General features: G+C 30.9%; 1 protein-coding gene and 1 long non-coding RNA gene across 3 annotated transcripts; both read right to left on the reverse strand.

Moving 5' to 3' along the window:
* Window positions 1-4,474: 4,474 nt before the first annotated feature.
* On the reverse strand, window positions 4,475-11,213 carry LOC134239723 (uncharacterized). 2 transcript variants are annotated; one of them, XM_062721876.1, is made up of 7 exons: window positions 11,007-11,213; window positions 10,315-10,619; window positions 10,041-10,181; window positions 8,022-8,255; window positions 6,959-7,062; window positions 6,524-6,665; window positions 4,475-5,373 (listed from the first exon to the last, which is right to left on the reverse strand). In XM_062721876.1, the coding sequence occupies exons 1-7, from the start codon at window positions 11,155-11,157 to the stop codon at window positions 4,576-4,578; spliced, it is 1,875 nt and encodes a 624-aa protein (XP_062577860.1). In that variant the 5' UTR covers window positions 11,158-11,213; the 3' UTR covers window positions 4,475-4,575. The 2 variants fall into 2 exon arrangements, with proteins under 2 accessions (XP_062577860.1, XP_062577861.1); XM_062721877.1 differs by lacking the exon at window positions 8,022-8,255.
* Window positions 11,214-12,027: 814 nt separating this feature from the next.
* LOC134239724 (uncharacterized) lies at window positions 12,028-15,929 on the reverse strand. The gene is made up of 3 exons (XR_009986280.1): window positions 15,785-15,929; window positions 12,569-12,627; window positions 12,028-12,198 (listed from the first exon to the last, which is right to left on the reverse strand). It is a non-coding gene; the product is annotated as an uncharacterized LOC134239724 (long non-coding RNA).
* Window positions 15,930-17,872: the final 1,943 nt, after the last annotated feature.

The following is a 17,872-nucleotide window of genomic DNA, read 5'->3' on the forward strand; positions in this document are numbered from 1 at the left end:
CCGTGATTTTTCATATAAAGTAATTGATAATGAAGTGTGAAATGATTAAATCTTAAGCGAGCACTAAAGGGTATAACAAAACAATTATAGACTGGGATTAGGGCAACATATGATTTGTTGGACCTGCAGGTGAAAATGTTGCCCTTGGCCTGGGCCTCGGGCAACATTTTCACCTTCAGGTCCAACAAATCATATGTTACCCTCATACCCAGTCAATAACTGTATAAAATAGTTTTCAAGTTGAATCTATTCGACATTGCATCCAGCGTGTTAAATGAGTCATTTCTAGTATTTGAGAGCGACCGTATTCTACGTGTAATAATTATTGGTTGTAGGTTTTTATAAGATCCTTTTGGGGGCAATTTTCGCAATTTAGGCAAGGTTTTTGAGTAATATTGTCATTCAATTTTCTGCTAATTTTAGATGTTGTCAGTGTCATTATATTATTCAAGGTTATATTTGTTAGTTTTTTTTTTTACAATTAGATACCACAGACTTATATACATGTATTTGTTGTGATTTTATTTAAACGACTCCGATGTATTTAAATAAATTTTAATTTGTTTTATTATAATTATTAAACATCTAAGTATATTTCTTTTTGGTTGATATTTTGTACAGGAATTAATCTGAAAGAACATGAGTTGATGAGTTGATACCGTATGACAGCCATATGCTCCACTAACAAAAAAAAATACTTTAAGTTCCCGTATTTCAGATAGCCACTGTAAAAAAAAAATACAGACCGAAAACGATAAAGCTGATATAATATTAAGACAATAAACATTAATTATTACCTGAAGAAAATGGTAGCAGAGAAAAAGACGAACATCTAGATATATGAGGTGGGATCAGGTGTCATGGAGGAGCGAGCTTCTCCTTTCCAACTTTCTCTTTTTCACACCCGGCCCTTGTTATGATTTGGCAAACAAAATAATTTGTAAAAAATGATTTAAAAAGTAAGCAATTCTTATGGAATGAGTGGTAAATTTTGAATACATATTGTTCCGTTTCACGAAATTGAACCCGATGTTTATAACTATTTAAATATCTCTCAATGACAAATTAACGACAGAATTGATTTAATTGCATTTATCACCATATTGGGATAAATGCTTTTGATACCAGTGCAAAGGCGATAACTCGTGCGTTCTTGGTAGTGGTAAAACAATATTGAGACTTTGGGTTTTTAATAGATGACGCAATATTTTCAAGCACCTTATGACACTGGTTGTCAAAATCTACCGAAAAAGCTAGAAGGGCAGACATGTTGCAAAATTTCATCATCCCACCCTTCCCCAAAAATTGTGTACATATTTCTGCTGCTATCTCTTCTGTTATTTCAATGACAAAAGCCTATTATTCAATGGAAATTGGTGTTTATGTGGAACACGGTTGGAATCATAATCAAAGGAAGGATGTGGTCATGATGTTTATGGTTGGATCATTTGGTGTTTATTGGACATTTTCTGTTTAAACAAATGATATACCCCAGGAATCGTTCGGTCCAGGGTCATAAACGGTATTAAGCGTGTACATCGGCACCAAAAAGCAAGCGTAATTTTTACATTTCTTTTACGGCAATGCTACATTCTACCTATTTTAAGGCATTGCAACCCACTATTGACTTACGGACTCATTTCAAAAATCAAACAATGCCTATAGTTAAAAATATAGAATACAGGTCCTCGGAAAGGGAAACACCTTACATTGTAGGAAAAGAGAATACCCCAGGTTCAACTCGTCACCGTCTTAATTTATTTGAATAACATTGTAGGAACAGATAATATCCAAAATTCAACTCGTCACCGTTTTAATTTATTTGAATAACTTTTCTCCTTACATATATACATCTTAATTTTATCGACTCTGAAAAAAATAACTGTTCCTAAGTCTCATACATTATTACCAATTTATCTATTATCATTATTTATTTATGTCACATGTTTACCTTTTTCAGTCTGTATAATATTAAGAAAATGTAGTATGTTGTTGGAAAATATGTACAGTGAAAAAATTTCTCTGTAAAACCAAATACCAGGTAGGTTGCCCTTATAAGAAATGCAGAAAATCATTTTCAATTTTGTAGTTTTTAGAAAATGTTGTCAGACAACAGCTTGAATTTGAAATTGAATAAAAAATAATCGTAATTTAATTCAAAAATCTACATTTTCTTTTTTTGGTCCTGTCTGGCTATTGTCAACTTTAACCTAGACCCCAACTATTGCGCTGTAAAGTTTAAGGCTTTGATATTTGATATGAGCATTCATTATGGCGAGACATTTCAATATTGGTACAGGTTTTTTTTAACTTGTGACCTCAACTGTGGCCTTTGACCTTTGTTTGAAAAAAAAATTAAAATTGGTCATAACTATTTCACTGTAGCCAAACTCTATTGCACTACCAAAGGTTATGCTTTAATATTTTGGAATGTGCGATTTTCCAGTCTAAGTTCTTAGGTATTTTTACCTTTGCTACATGTACTCTTAATCCAAACATTTTTTTTCAAATATTTATTGATTGATTATATGTTGTTTAATCTCCTTCTCGAGAATTTTTTACTTAAATAGAGACGCCAGCATTTTCCGGTGGAGAGCTGCAAATTCTCTCCTCTACTCGGCAATTGCGGTCATTGAGCTTTGAGGGATCTTTTTCTTGTGTCAGCATCTACTGCCACACAGGACCTCAGTTATTACGGTCTTATCCAAAGGACCGGTCTCCACGTCCCACAGTGGGATTCGAACCACTGACTATAGGATCCACTCCTTAGTTTACGACTCTAGAGCAGACGTTTTAAAAATGCGTCACAGGGCAACTTTTCACAAAAGATTATTTTTAAGAAATGTAAACTAAATTTTTCTTTCACAGATTTATTTTTCACGAATTTTGAAATTTCTTTTAATTTTTCTTTTTTTTGCAATAAAATTGTTAGCAAATGTTTTATGTTTTGTTTATCTAAAGCACATTTCGGGAATTCTGCATGATAAAGGGGTGCAAACTTTGATTGTTATATTACCTATTTGTCATCCAATTCATACAATCTAAGATCTGAAAAACTTGTGTGGCACAAAACCAAAATATTTCAAAATTCTTTTCAATATTGTGTTTTGTTTATCTCCATCACTTCAAAGTTTTAAAATCAAGTCAAGAAAATTTATAATAAAAAGCACTTATATAATTGTATATTGTAGACTGTATTATTAATGAAATTCTGTTTTATTATGTATAATACTGCATACAACATTGTTGAATGTACTATTTATCAAACTTTGATTGTCGTATTTACCTGAGAACAGTTTGCTGTGAATGTCAACTTAATTTTCATTTTGTTACCATTTACACTTTGGAGTTCACTCAGACTGGTTTCATCAAACTCTTCATCTGATTGACCAAATGAATCTATTTTATCATATGAAAACGCAACTTCGTTTAAGTAAAACTTTGTGAGATTTTGATTGGAATCCCTCTTCCCTGTTCGATTGATGACTGTAATTGTCAGATTAAACATTAATTTATTGTTTTTGTCAACAGATTTGGTTTGTGCTTGGTGAGTTCTTTTCGTTGTGAGTTCTAAATGAGTTTCATGTAGCTGGATTATCAGTCACCTACATCCATCTACGTCCATATATCGCAATGCAGTGACCATTATTTAACCTTTATCAAAACAATACACTCTCATTTTAATCCAATTTATTGATTTAATAAATTTTATTTGAAACCAAAAAATTCTGTGGTCAATATACTTCAAAATGAATTAATATTTAAATTTTCAATTTCAATGTAAACAACTTTTCTCAACCAAAATATTCAAGACAAGCAAATGTTAAAATAAAAAGAACTCACAGTAAGTGAGTTCGATTATTATCATTCGGAAAACAAAATCATAATTGGAGATATATATATATAAATTAAAACTATCTATATTAACATAGGGAACTTTACCATTGCATGCTCCAAACATCCTTTGATGATAGGTTTTAACTCTACTGAAAATGAATTTAAGAATACTATATACATTTTTAATCTGCATACCAAATACCTTATCTATTCAGGGATAATTTAAATGCAGTATATATGTACTGTAACATTTGTCCCATCCAACATATGAGAAAATCATTTCTCTGTAAATTTAACCTTTAATTAGGTTTTCATCTATTGCATGTTTATACGTGGCAATGCAAGATGTGTTTAAAAAAAAACAACAAAATGTGCCTTAGATGCAGGTCGGACTTTACATATATCTATGTGCTACATGTAAACACAAACAATTTGTAGTCTCTTAAGTAATAAAATGGAAAATTTATTACATCAAATAACTTTTTTGTTTGCCTTTATTCAATTGTTCTATAAGAAAGTCAACAGTCTACAAACTAAGTCATGAAAAATATATGTATATAGGTTTCACACTTAAATTATAAGGTGTTTCATTATGCATCAATTTCAAACTCATGGTTTTTTTTTTCAAACAAAGATCACATAATTTAATGTTAACTCTACACACACATGAATATTTATGTAACGATTAATGGAAATCATATTTTTACCATCAGTTTCTAGATAGTGTTAAAACTTTATTTACTCAGTCGACCAGTTGTTTAATGCATGCTTTATTTCTTCTGCAACATCTTTCATCGACTTGAGCTTTTCAGCAAGGCTGATTAACTTCTTTTGGTTTGCAATTATTCTCTCCCGGTTTTCAGAAAGTTCTTTGATCGTTTCTTCGATGAATTTTATTCTTCTTTGCAAAATAACATCCGTGATCTTTGATATCAATTTATTCAATGCATCTCCATGGTTGCTTTCCATTGAATTGCATATGTGTGATCTAAACGTTAATTTACATTTATCATATTCCTTATCTATTAGTTTCTTTTTCCTACTATCTCTGCCTAAAAATGCAATGATAGGTGCCGCAAAAGGTACTGAAGCTACAGCTATGGCAACTCCTGCTGCCAGTAGGGGAAACCATATTGGAGACGTAGCTATAATCCCTGCAACATACGGGGCAACGGATTCCTCTTTATAACTTATTTCTCTCTTCGAATAACTTACATCGACAGTCCCTGTCCATGCGTTTTCTATTTTTTCTATTTCGAACGAAATTTCTTTATAGAATTCCAATATGTCATCTTTTATATTCTTGAACTCCTCAATTACTTCGGGAGACCGAACTCTTTCATTTATGTAGTGGTCAATTCTGGCTTGGACGTCATCACCTAGTGTTGTTGGAACATAGGTTACCTCCATTATAGGATCCCAACCCTTTGGATTCAAGATTCTCTCTTTACCATTATCCGATGACATATATTCAAAACTATCCTTTGCTTCTTGCTCTATAAAACTTTTAATACGTTTTCGCCAGCAATGGCTTTTCTGGAAATGAAAAATACGTTGAATAAATGTCCATTATTTATTTCAAATACTTTATTTCTCTTTAAGCATCTAAAGTTTCTTTTTTCGTTGTTGACAAATATCTAACAAATTGATGCTCGAAATTACTGAAAGTCTTATCAACTGCAAATCATCCGTAACGCAAAATTAAGTAATTCATTAAGAAGATATTCGCTAATTTACAGTTTCATTTTTCCCTCCTACGACGGGTTGTTGGTGAAATGCTACGGGTTACTACTATTAATTTTATAGCCAAATATATGATAGAAATGATTTGCAAATTCCAATTCCCATCTAAATGGTAAATGGTTTGTATAAAAAAACATCATCATTTTTCTTTATTGTTTCAACTATTTGATTGGCTCAAAATAGATAACATGGTCAAGCATAAAAAGTGTTATAGACTGGATGTTTCTATTTTAAAAACCTGCTGTTTTCTAAAATTGAAAACGTTTTTCTGTGAAGCAGCAATAGTGCTGACATCACAATAGTCTTTATAAACTGGATGTTTCTAAAAACGGATACTGCCTTTGGTATTCATTACTGTGACGTCATAATGCAAATGACATAACAATGTCTTATATACATGTAAGAACGTACTATTGTTAGAAAGAATGGTTTTAAGACATTTCTTATTAACTGATAAAAAAAAATAAAACAATTGTATCCTTTTGATTCGGCACAATCCCTAGATATATAGACCTTAGGAGAAGCATATTGACCTCGCACTATATGTCTTTATATCTAGGGATTTACCTCATCAAAAGGCTATGATTGTATAATAATCAAACTTCAAAAAATCAACAACAACAAAAAGAAATACAATTTTGTGATGAGGGCATAAAATATGGACCCCTGGCAAATCAAGAGTGGGTCAGTAGCAGTAAGGAGTAAGCTCTCGCATTTTATCCGGTCAAAGGCAAGGTGATTTTCATGTTTTTAATAACCCTATTCAAAGTCTAAAGTTAAAAAACAAAGACCTTACATCCGGTATACAATTATTTAGAAAAGATACAAACCTATGATTAGTCATGCTTTCTAACTAGGTCAATATAATAGCCATAGAGTCCATGAAATACCGAGTGGCTTTCAATAAAGTTACTGAAATTTCTGTAACATATGATTTGAATACCGTTTTGCATTTTTCTCTGAGCGAATCAATCTGCATTTGATGCTCTTTTCTCTTTTTCTCTTGTTCATCTTTGGATTTTTTGACAAGTTCTTGTCTAGTGCGAACCCCTGTGCATACATCATCCAACAGTGTATATAGATATCTGAAATAAAGTACAAAACAACTGAGTTGATTTTGTGGTGTGTGTAAGCATCAACACATACCAATATACTTTCCTATACTCTACAATTCCTAATTCCCCCTCTCCCTCTCTTTCTCTCCATCTTTTTTTTAATTTCAATCCGTCCAATACTCCATCGTTCCATCCATACATACATACATATTTAAATACATAAACCCAAAAAGTGTTCAAAAGAAAAGCTAGCGTAACCTGTGTTGAGGCATCCTTATAAAATCTACTGAAGTGAGTTCAAAGAAAAGGTCTGAAATTAATACCTAAAATGTTCTGTGGTTCTTATATTTTCGTTTTCCATCACCATCTTTTCTAAACACCTTCGAAACTGATTAAACTCTAGGGTTGCAGTTTCCTTTTGATATACCTAAAGACAATAAAAAAGAAATATATATATAAATTAATAATATTTTACAGTTTTTTTAAGTTTAGAAAAATACTAGTAAGTTGGTGCTCAGTATATTTGATATAAATTGCTTAGTGATTGTGATAGTTGTTTATTTTGGTTGAAATGTACTATTTGAAAATATTAAAGTTTTGTAAGAAATCGCGGTCATTAAAGGTCGCCGATAGTGTACACGATCAAACATAAAATGTTATAATAAACATTTTCAATAAAGTTTTTAATGATTTTTTTTTTTGTTTTTCATATAATAAAATGATAAGGATGCAAGTATTTTTTTTGCTATTTTTGGTATGATTTCTACTTAGTTTTTCTTAATACCGATTGCTATACTGATGACAGTAGTCATATTTGAATATAATGATTTTGCTATGTATATTTTTTATGGAATGTATCGTAATTTGCGGTCATTATCAATAAAATCTTCATAAAGTTACGCAAAAAGCTTTTTTTTGTGTCTGACTTCACTTGGCGGGGACAATTGAAATTAACATGTATGGCCAGTTGTGTTTTAAATCTATCAGAGATGATTTTTTGTTTAATTTATATTTATAATTTTAATACACATAAATGTTAATATAAGAATTAAATGTCTAGTTTGTTGGGTATGCAAGGGTCATCAACAATAGTTGGAAATCTTGGATAATTTATCCACAATGGGCTTTGTTCGGTATGGAAATTAGCCCATGTTTCCAACTCTCCTTGACCCTCTGGCAATTACCCAACAAACAAGACAGTGATTTCTTAAATAGATTTTCTTAAAAATAATCATGAAAACAGCAACAGAAATAATATTAAAAAATTCTATAAATATATTTTATATTAATAAATATTAATCTATTTGCATATTTTAGATGATCTAACATTGATAGAAAATGTAATATTTTCTATTCTAAGAGGAAAACCAGTGTAACATAACTTACATCTGTTAGATTCATTCTGAAGATATTTTCTTTTCTGACTGAAGGCCAGTGTCTCTTTATTCTTTCTGATAATTTTTTCCATGTTTTTTCGACCTCATCCTCATCGCTGCTGTCCTCTGGGTCTTTCTTAATGGAATCCCATTTGTTTGTTATGAAGATAACACTTCGTTGATCAAAACAAGGCATTTCATCATCCATTTGTAAGTTTGTAATTGCTCTTAGTATTTCTGGAAGCTATGAGAAATTTTAGTGCAATCTTTGTTTTTTTGTTTAAACATATATCCAATATTCATTTAAAAATTGGGAAATAAATATATTATTTGATTTATGTTAACAATAATGAATATATATTTGTTAAACTTGAAACGATGGAAGATTGATACGTATAATTTCTGTCGTTATACGTAAATATATATAAAAATGACTTAACAGCTATTTTAAATAATCGGCAAGCGATATGAAGTATAACAAAGAAAAATAAATCATGAACATATCAAACAGTAATTGAACTAAAAGATTCATTGACATAGCCCAAAATATCTAAAATATATCTAAAACATCAGAGGTAGGATTAGGTTCATGGAGGAGTAAGCATTTCACACTGCATTATGATACTAAACTGAAATAATTGATTGTGGAAAAAAGAAAAACACTGGTATTTCTTTGTTAATGTTACCAAATATATTCGCAAGCCTTTATCTACAAAAATTAATTTGAATTTTGCACTAATATTTTAGTACGGTCAAATAAAATCCCCACACTTTAAATGTAAGTCGCTATTCTGCAAAACTCGTTATGACAAAAAATACTTTTACGAATATTAGTATCATGGCTTCGACACTTAAACAGAACAGTCTTGCATTAATATGGGGTGTGTAAAATATGATTTGTATTTTATTTTTATTTATTTTTTTATTTATTTATTTTTTTTTTTTTTTGCATCAATGGTCATCTGCAAACCTTAATTGATGAAAATATCCTGATAATTTATCTGTCCTTTGGAGCTGATATCTAAATAATACTTCAGAATCTTATTTGCAATATCTTTGGAGATAGGTCTCTTGAAAATCTCTTTGAATTGCAATCTGGTGAAACGATTTCTGTTTTCTTAAAAAAACAGAATTTATTCACAATTTTCAACTTGAAAAGAACACCTTTGAATTTTTTTTACATTCAGAGATACCCATGACTTTTTTAATCAGCTAACAATTATCATATTAATTATTTGTTGTTTGGATGTATCCCATTGAACTAGATATTAGAGAACATGCGGATTACTTTTAATCAATTAAATATTTGCAGGTTTTATAAATTAAAATAAAAAAGAACATTCAAGGGAAACTAACGATTTATTATTCTAATAATTGCTTTATCCTCAACATATTTTCTCCAAGGTAAAAAATTCGCAAGATCAAACGTATAAATGCTACTGATTACAATTTCTTCTGTAAAGTCGGCTCGGAAAATACGCTCTAGTACAAAACATTAGCAATCTTGTGTAAAGTCAACATTTCGCAAGATCTAAGTACAATAAATGTCGCAAAAACAATCGATGGGTCGAATGATTACTTATGCTTCTCTTAAAAAATTTTAGCCTTTCATTATCACACTGAATTTTCTTCGGAATTGTAGGTTTGCATATACATAGCCATTGGGTAAGCTCTATTAAACCTAACTCTTTTTAAAAGGTCTATGCATATACTTCTCAAAAAATGTATAATTCTGATGGACTCTAGCATGATTACTGCTTGTTACATTCATTCTCAAATAACCTCTTTTCGAATGCATACTACAAAATGTCCATATCAATTTCTAATTAGCCCTTTCACGGTAACTACGGTACTACTCTTCTGCAGGGTAAATTTTAGGCGAAGTTTTTGTTGATAGATAAATAAATGACTTTTTTAAAGTTGATTAAACGTCATAGTTTACAAAAATTTTTAATTTTGCCCCTTTAAAAGAGTAGTACTGTAGCTACAGTTATGATGTAAGGTTTTATTTATTATTTAAGAAAATTACCCTGTCTCTTTGCATCCCCCCTGCACTTGCTATATTGATCACAAATATGAAAGAAACAGCATTTGGCAAGTATTCCATTAACTTTTGACTGACTTTTCCTGAGCCTCCGATGCCTGGTGCATCCACCATTATTGTGTTACCCTGGGAGATAATAATGAATGGAATATTAATAGGTTTTAATTTTTGTATTCATTGTATTCAATATATAATAGTAAGAAAAAAAACTTTTCATTTCTAAACGTAAAGATATGATTTGATGTATTATTATAAATACCTTTAAAAAAGATAGTGGTAATCCAATATCCACACTTTTATACTTCCTACTGCCTTTTTCAATGGTCATATCTGTAAGATTTTTCAAAGTATCTCGAAGAGTTTTTTCCCCTTCCTTTGTTAGTACATCAATGTCACTCATATCTATACGCTCAACCTCACCATTTTCTGACTCAGTTTTTATCACAACTTTGTCAGAGTTTCGTAATTTGCAGACTGTTGATGTAGATTCCATGTTTCTGCCTTTGAAAATTCTCATTTCTAGTATTTTGTTAATAAGGGTGGATTTTCCCGCGCTTGTTTCTCCTGTTAAGAGAATTTCAGGCTGATATAAAAGAAAACATTAATTGTATTCTTTTAAATAGGGTTCATAAAATGCTTGATAAGATCAATCTACGGTTCTATATGTACCATTTGTCTTCGAATATTATTATAAATTAATGAGCATTATTATCACGTTTTCCTTTAAATTTCAGAATGTATTCAGAAAAACATAAATAAAACGATAACATTTAAGGACTTCTAATGATTTTCAAAATGATCACTTACTATAAACACTGCAGTTTGGAATTTTGTACTAATGCCACCTATTGTACTTTGATATTTGAAACTTATTAAAGTTTCAAATATTCTTGCTTCAAATATAACTGAAGATTGAGGCATTCGAATGTTATGAAAAAAGTTAAACTGTACCTGCTACAACAATGCCATGATCTGATCTCATAATATCCTTCTTTCGTTTAGCAATAGACGTCATATAATCTGGAGATGCTTTTTCCAGGCATTGTCTTAGGTTTGTATCATATTCCTTACTTTCAATGATCTTCATTAAGTCATCAAACATGGTAATTATCAGCTTCTGAATATCATTTTTATTCCTTGTAAGTCCTTTTTTGATTAATTGACTAAATTGTGAAGAACAAGATAAACCAATTAAGGAGTACACTTCAATTGCAAGATATTTCGAAGGTAAAAAAAAAGCTTAACCATGTCTTATATGGTAGGGTGGTAGAAATTATTTTTCCGTCTACTCTCAAACTGAAATCTTTATCAGTGTATGATTATAATATACCGATATACATGCTAATTGATTTTGTGAAGACTAACGTTCAATCTTACAGCACAGAATACAATTTAAGTGCATTTAAGTCTACTGCTCGAAAAAAAAAGATTTGTCCCACTAAAGGAGTAAGTAACATTATAAAACAGCGATTCAAAAACGCACTCATTCTTCTAAAATCCAAAAATGCAAAAACATCGTGCCAGATGGTCAACAAAGCTCACATTATATACATGTTTATGTATTTTACAATGTAAAAAATTTAACGTACGTTTCAATACACTGTTAATTTGTGTTGATTTATTTTTTATAACTTCGAATAACATTAGCATTGTACCCACTACCAACTGTACCAAGCCGTCGACACAAGTTTCTCGAATGCATATACATGTATCTATTATTTTGATTGATTGAATTAGACATTGAATACATTTTTGCAGGAAAAGAAAACAACATTTTTTTTCTTCAATAGAACTAGAACTATTTGTTAACAAGAAAATCGTTGAGGGAAAATAATCAGTTCCTTATTTAAGGAATTGAATGTATAGCTTCGAATCTTCCTTCACTTTAAAGTATCATCAGTTTTGTTAAATCCAAATCGATAACAAATTAATGAAATTCCAATGCTCGGATACAAACTCCATTTCCGATACTTGCCGATGAAATCCTGGACAGGTTTTTGGTGGTAACTCTAAACCATGTTCACTGACTTTGCTTGCAGGAGTTTTAGTTAAAATTTGCTGTTTAGATATTTTCTCTGGCTCTGGTGAATGTGTAAGAGTTTCTTCCTGTATTTCCCTCGAAGCATTCTGTTGAAAGCCATGTCTAGTAGTGGATGAGAAGCTCGTTTTGATAAACATGCACATGATTTAAATAGGAAAATGATACTAGTTGTGAAGTATAACCGTACTGTTTATGAAATGAATGTTCAAAAATAAATAAGACATTGGAAATATTGGTCTAAAAAGTTCTTCCAAAATAGCAGAGCGGATTTATTTAGTCTAACATTTATACATTTACGATATTAGGAAAAATACACAAGTCGGATAATGTGACCTAAAGTACACAACACATTACTGAAATAGGCTTACATTGCATGTGATTGAAAAAAAATATTCGCATTCATTTAGCAAGTTAAAAAAGAAATATGAGTACACAGGTATAAGGTTAGTTTATGATCAGCTCAAACCCATACCTTGTTTGTTTTTTGAGGCCATCAGGCGATTTCAGATCTTTGCTCGACTTGTCCAAGATCTGAATGTAGAAATTTATTAAGTGAAAGAAAACCGGATTAAATCCTCAAATTCAAAGTACATTTTTACATAGCGTGACACATGTAATTGTCTAACAGATGTCGAGTCATTCTGCCTGGAAGAGTTTAGTTAATTAATGTGAAATATACATGTACAATACATCCCATTTGAAAATAAGGTATCTTCTGTCATTTAAGTTTTTTATTGTCACAAATTATACATATAGGTATTTATGACTTGTTTTTTTAGGGATAAATACATGGTATGGTAGTAGATTTTTCTTTTTTGGTAATCAAATTTAAATAAAAGTATAAGTTTAACATGTTTCAATTAAGAATGTTAACGATGATATTTAAAGTGACAATTGTCTGCGACAATTTTCAATCAGATTTGAATTATAATTTACAACTTGCTTTAAATGAAGCAGAACTTATGCAAAATCTTATACGTGAAAAGAAAAAAACACTTGTTGTGGCCTTCAAATCGACATTTAGATACCGGTATATCGACGACATATTGTCTATTAACAATGATCGTTTTCATATCTATGTCGATAAAATATTTCATGGTGAGCTTGAGACAAAAAATACCACAAAATCTGACACTTCTGTTTCATACCTGGATAGATATTTTACTTGAAAATGACGTTTATGGTAATCTAACGACCATGTTCTATGATAAACGTGATGAATAAAATTTCTATCGTAAAACCTTCCTTACTTATGCAGCGTTATACCTTTAATACCTGCAAATGGAGTTTATATCACTCAGTTGATTCGATATGCAAGGGCATGCTCTACGTATGAATACATGTAACTTTTAGAACGAGGTAAATAATTGACAAAGAATTTGATGAAACAATAATATCAAATGTCTCGTTTAAAGTAATCATTTCGTAAGTTCTATGGTTGATGCTATGACCTTGTCTCGCGAAGTAAGGAGTTGATCCTTACCTCGCGGGTTCGAATCAACTTTTGGACATGGTGACCGGGTCCTTCGGATGACATCATATAAACCAAGGTCCCGTGTCGCAGTAGGTGTTGGCATGAAAAAGATCCCTCCCTGCTCAATGGCCCTGAGTGTCGAGTATAAGACAAAATTTGCAGCTCTCCATCGGCAAGTGGTGGCGTCTTCATATAATTGAAAAATTCTCGAGAGGAATATATGCAATCAATCTGACCTTGTCACCAAATGCAATTTATCATTGAGTCAAATTGTGACACACGTTTTCGTTACTAAATTTAAGTCCGTTATTTATACACTGAATTGACGACGATTTTTCCGTTATATCCCGATTATGACAAAGAGCCTTCGGCGGGTATGACCGGTCGGCAGTAGATGCCCTCTTCTCCATGGCACCTGATCCCACCTCTGATGTTTTGGAGGTCCTTGTTTGCTCTGCTCCTATTGTGTATTGTGTGATGGAATTTGATTTTGAATACTTCATTAGAGCAAAATAGGAAATTAGAACAATATACGACACATGGATATTGAATTTGGGTACCACAAAGTTTTCGTAAGGCAAGGATAGAGTACAAGCGTTGCCGATCCCTTCATCATAGTTTGACCTGAGCCCAAATATCACAATCATATTTCAAGGAGATAAAATGTATTTTTTCCTGCTACATATATTACATTTGATATCTAAATCGAGCTATATGTAGCTGACTTGGTCACATCTTTTCAGTTGAATCTATGAAGCCATTGCATAACGTTGTAACATGAATGACGTAACAATCCTTCTAGACCATCGGAATGCATACACAATTCTTTACAATGGCATAAACCGAAAAACGCTTTGTTCATTAGGTAAGGCTTATCTAGTCATTACGAGCGGTTATTATAGGAGATATTAAAATATTTTGATTCTAAAATAAAATATTGATAAGAAAGTCAATGAGATAACAAAATTTGAAAATTGGTGATGATTTCCAAGTTTTTAGTAATGGTGCCGGTTCAGACGTTTTCCTGGCACGTAAAATTTCAAATCATAAAAAAGCCTAAAATACTTCAGATATTTTGGACTAATCAGAGAGTAATTTTGGGGTCTTCATAAATCGATCTAGTGCAAAGAAATACACTGAATGATTCATAGTAAACTTTTATAAATGAACTTTAGAAGTATTAAGGCATCTGAAAAGTGCTTCAATCCTGATGAAATCTTGAAAAAAAAAATAACTATATCAATATGCCCATGCACTAGTGCACTATAGGTAACCTCAATACTGCAGGTAAATGTGCTAAAATCACGTGACTGTCGGATCACGTGACATATCTAAATATAAAATCTGATCGTCCTCAATATGTAGTTAATAACCATAATTACAATTATCAGATATAAATGATGTACTAAAAATAATCGCCATCCAGATTATGAGTACATCTTTAATTAAAAAATATCATTTCCTTTGCGTGCATTAACTGTACTGCGTTATCAACAATACTTCGTTTAGAGTATTTCACAGTTTAATTTACAATATTTTACTCCAAATTCTATGAAATCTATGCCATTTCAAAAATTCGAACTGTATCATTTATTGATCAATTTTTATAGCAATATACTCGTCACAAATTTATTGTGTACTGAAGAAAATAAACAAATTTTATTTTATTTGTTTTATGGTGTAATGTATCAGCTGTTCTTTTAAGGAGGAACAGCTCCTTTAGCTGAAAAAATTGCAGTCAATGATTTTTTTTCGAATTTTTTATGTACCTGGTTTATTATGTATTTTATATTTCAAAAGGGTCCTCTCCTGAGATTTCTTGACTGATTTATACGGTGTCGCCGAATAAATTTCGCCCTATATAGTGTTTAAATTAAATTTCGACACTTCATGTCTACAGGTCCATTAATACAGGTTTTTAATGCACAAATAATAAATATGTTTGATATCACTATACCGCACAGGATATTGTTTAATAAGATGTAAGGATGATAAAACGCTTCACGTTTTTATATTTTCCCGAGTGCGGGAAATAAAAGTTCACAAAGGATTGTTCATAAGAATAACGTTTAACATGTTCATCTGCAGAGAATCTGACGTAATCTGTCTTTTGAGTCATGTGACATGTGCCCTTTCTCCCCTTAAATGACCTATTTCAATGATTTTGAGCTTTTGCTGTATAGTGCAACTGTCGATATATCATGCATTACTTACCTTTTCTAATTTCTCTGTGAAAGGAGTCTCAAAAAATGGTTTGAATGAAATATGAGGTTTTTTCTTTCTCAAGTCATTTATATCAATAGGTTCACTTGAAACACTCTGTTCTACGGAAGGTTCCGAAATCTTTGCCACCTGTGCCTGAGTCCTAAAATGGAAGGTTCTATCTAATGATATCAAGAAATTTCTATCTTATGATATCAAATAGAAAAGCTGATTAAGACTTAACTTTAGACCATTATAAAGCATTAAAACTCTGTATTGCACTTTGTGTTCTTTATCATACCAAAACCTACAGTGACAAGGGACTTTGACTTTCAGTTTTAATACTGTTGGAGAAGGAAAGTCAGTCTCTTTGTTCACGTCGTATGTTTGATATAACGCAGTAAATTAGAACACTTCCAGACCCCTGATCACATTGCGAGTTTTTTATTGCTAGGCTACCGTGGCTGGTTAAAGATTAAACAAAGCAAAAAACATACATACACTTGAGAAGTGTGTGCGGGAAATTCATGAGCCGGTTGATTTTTTCTGTAAAAGGAGGAAAGAAATTAGATCAACAAAATGCCTTTTAAATAAATAAACTTAAATTACATTTTGTAAAAATTATAAGTCGGTTATTTATACAATATGTATAAATGAATGTTTTCTATTCTGCATATAGGACCCTGCGTTTCATCAATAAATCAATTGTTTAAAATACTTTTAACTTGAAATCATAAATTCTCGTTTACTTAGTTGTTTTCAAGTTATGAAGAGACACAGCTATTCATGTCCACCATAAAATATAAAATGTTGCACATATAACTACTCAACAATTATTTATCCACAAAATCAAATCCACTCAAAACAAGTTTTTTTTCCTCAAACAGCGAAACTTTGACCCCACAAAAATATGTGATTTAACAGTAAAAGCATGTTTATGTACTCTACTTTTAAAAATGATTCAGGGACATATGACTAAAATTTGAAATTGAGCAGTGTAAATGCTTTTTTTAAAATTTTGTTCTATAGTGTTCAATTGCACTGTAGTGGTGCATGTTAATATGTTAGAAAATACATGGTTTATTGATTTTTTTAACATAAAATCCTGCACGTTGGCAGCATGCTGCTAACACTTAATGAATTAATTGTTTGATAAATCAATAGCTCAAGTTTTTTTTATCCATATAATGAATAACTAGAATAAAATGAGGCTTACAAACCTGTGTTGCGTAGCTTGTGCTTTGCTGTCTGTGGTTAAATCCGACTGACTGCTCCGTTTTATATATTAAGAAGAAAAGAGAGATAAAAACAAATGTATATTCATCATTCTTGATGATTATCAATATTAAGAGATTGATAAATATTTTTTATAGAATTTAAGACATTTTTAGATAATTTTTATATTTTATACAATTTTATAGATATTTTGATAATTGATATATTTCATAAAATATCCTCGTTTTCATATGCTCATGATCATCTATTCCATTATCAATAATATCACTATCATCTAATTAATTTTTTCATGTAAAAATCTTTTAATAATGGTTGTTACGCATCATTTGATTCCACAAGAATAGACCTAATTGTATAACCTAGGTTTCTTAGGTTTACAATGATTTGCACCAAAAGCGTATTTTTGTGCGGTTAAATAAAATCAATTTGAAATATTAAATTTCTACACTTTATGAAGGAAGATTAGATAATAGGAGTGAATTTTATAGCCACGTAAGTTATACTTATCTGGTATAACCTGATTTGGAACTCTTTGCGCCTTTTTTATACATCGCTTCTAAAAAAGCGTAAATTGTTTCAACTCAGGTTAAATCAGTATGTTTTTCCATAGGTAACTATCATTTCATTCATACCTCAAATAATTCTGGTGCATCGGAAAAAATATGACTATACATATAACAAAGGAAACATCAAGAGATTGTTTATTGTGCAAAAGAAAAACACTAACCTCGAAAACTTCCGAATGATGTCCCCAACTTTTAATGGTTTTTCCTCTCCCATTTATAGCTCTCTTATTTTGAAAAAAAAATAAAACTTATCAAATGTGTTCTCATTGCTACAAATATATTTCCAATAAATATAACC

The sequence above is a fragment of the Saccostrea cucullata genome, unplaced genomic scaffold (assembly GCF_032062105.1).
Source record: "Saccostrea cucullata isolate Sc308-1 unplaced genomic scaffold, CSIRO_AGI_Scuc_v1 ctg1066, whole genome shotgun sequence".
Lineage (NCBI taxonomy): Eukaryota > Metazoa > Mollusca > Bivalvia > Ostreida > Ostreidae > Saccostrea > Saccostrea cuccullata.

What these genes read in the sequence shown, in the direction of transcription:
- LOC134239723 (XM_062721876.1), bottom strand. Translation starts at nt 11,157, where the DNA reads ATGTTTGATGACTTAATGAAGATCATTGAAAGTAAGGAATATGATACA. An exon ending in TCATGGCATTGTTGTAGCAG is followed by an intron (nt 10,620 to 11,006) that starts GTACAGTTTAAC and finishes TTCTCTTAACAG; the next exon opens with GAGAAACAAGCGCGGGAAAA. An exon ending in AGAACCACAGAACATTTTAG is followed by an intron (nt 6,666 to 6,958) that starts GTATTAATTTCA and finishes ACTTTATTTCAG; the next exon opens with ATATCTATATACACTGTTGG.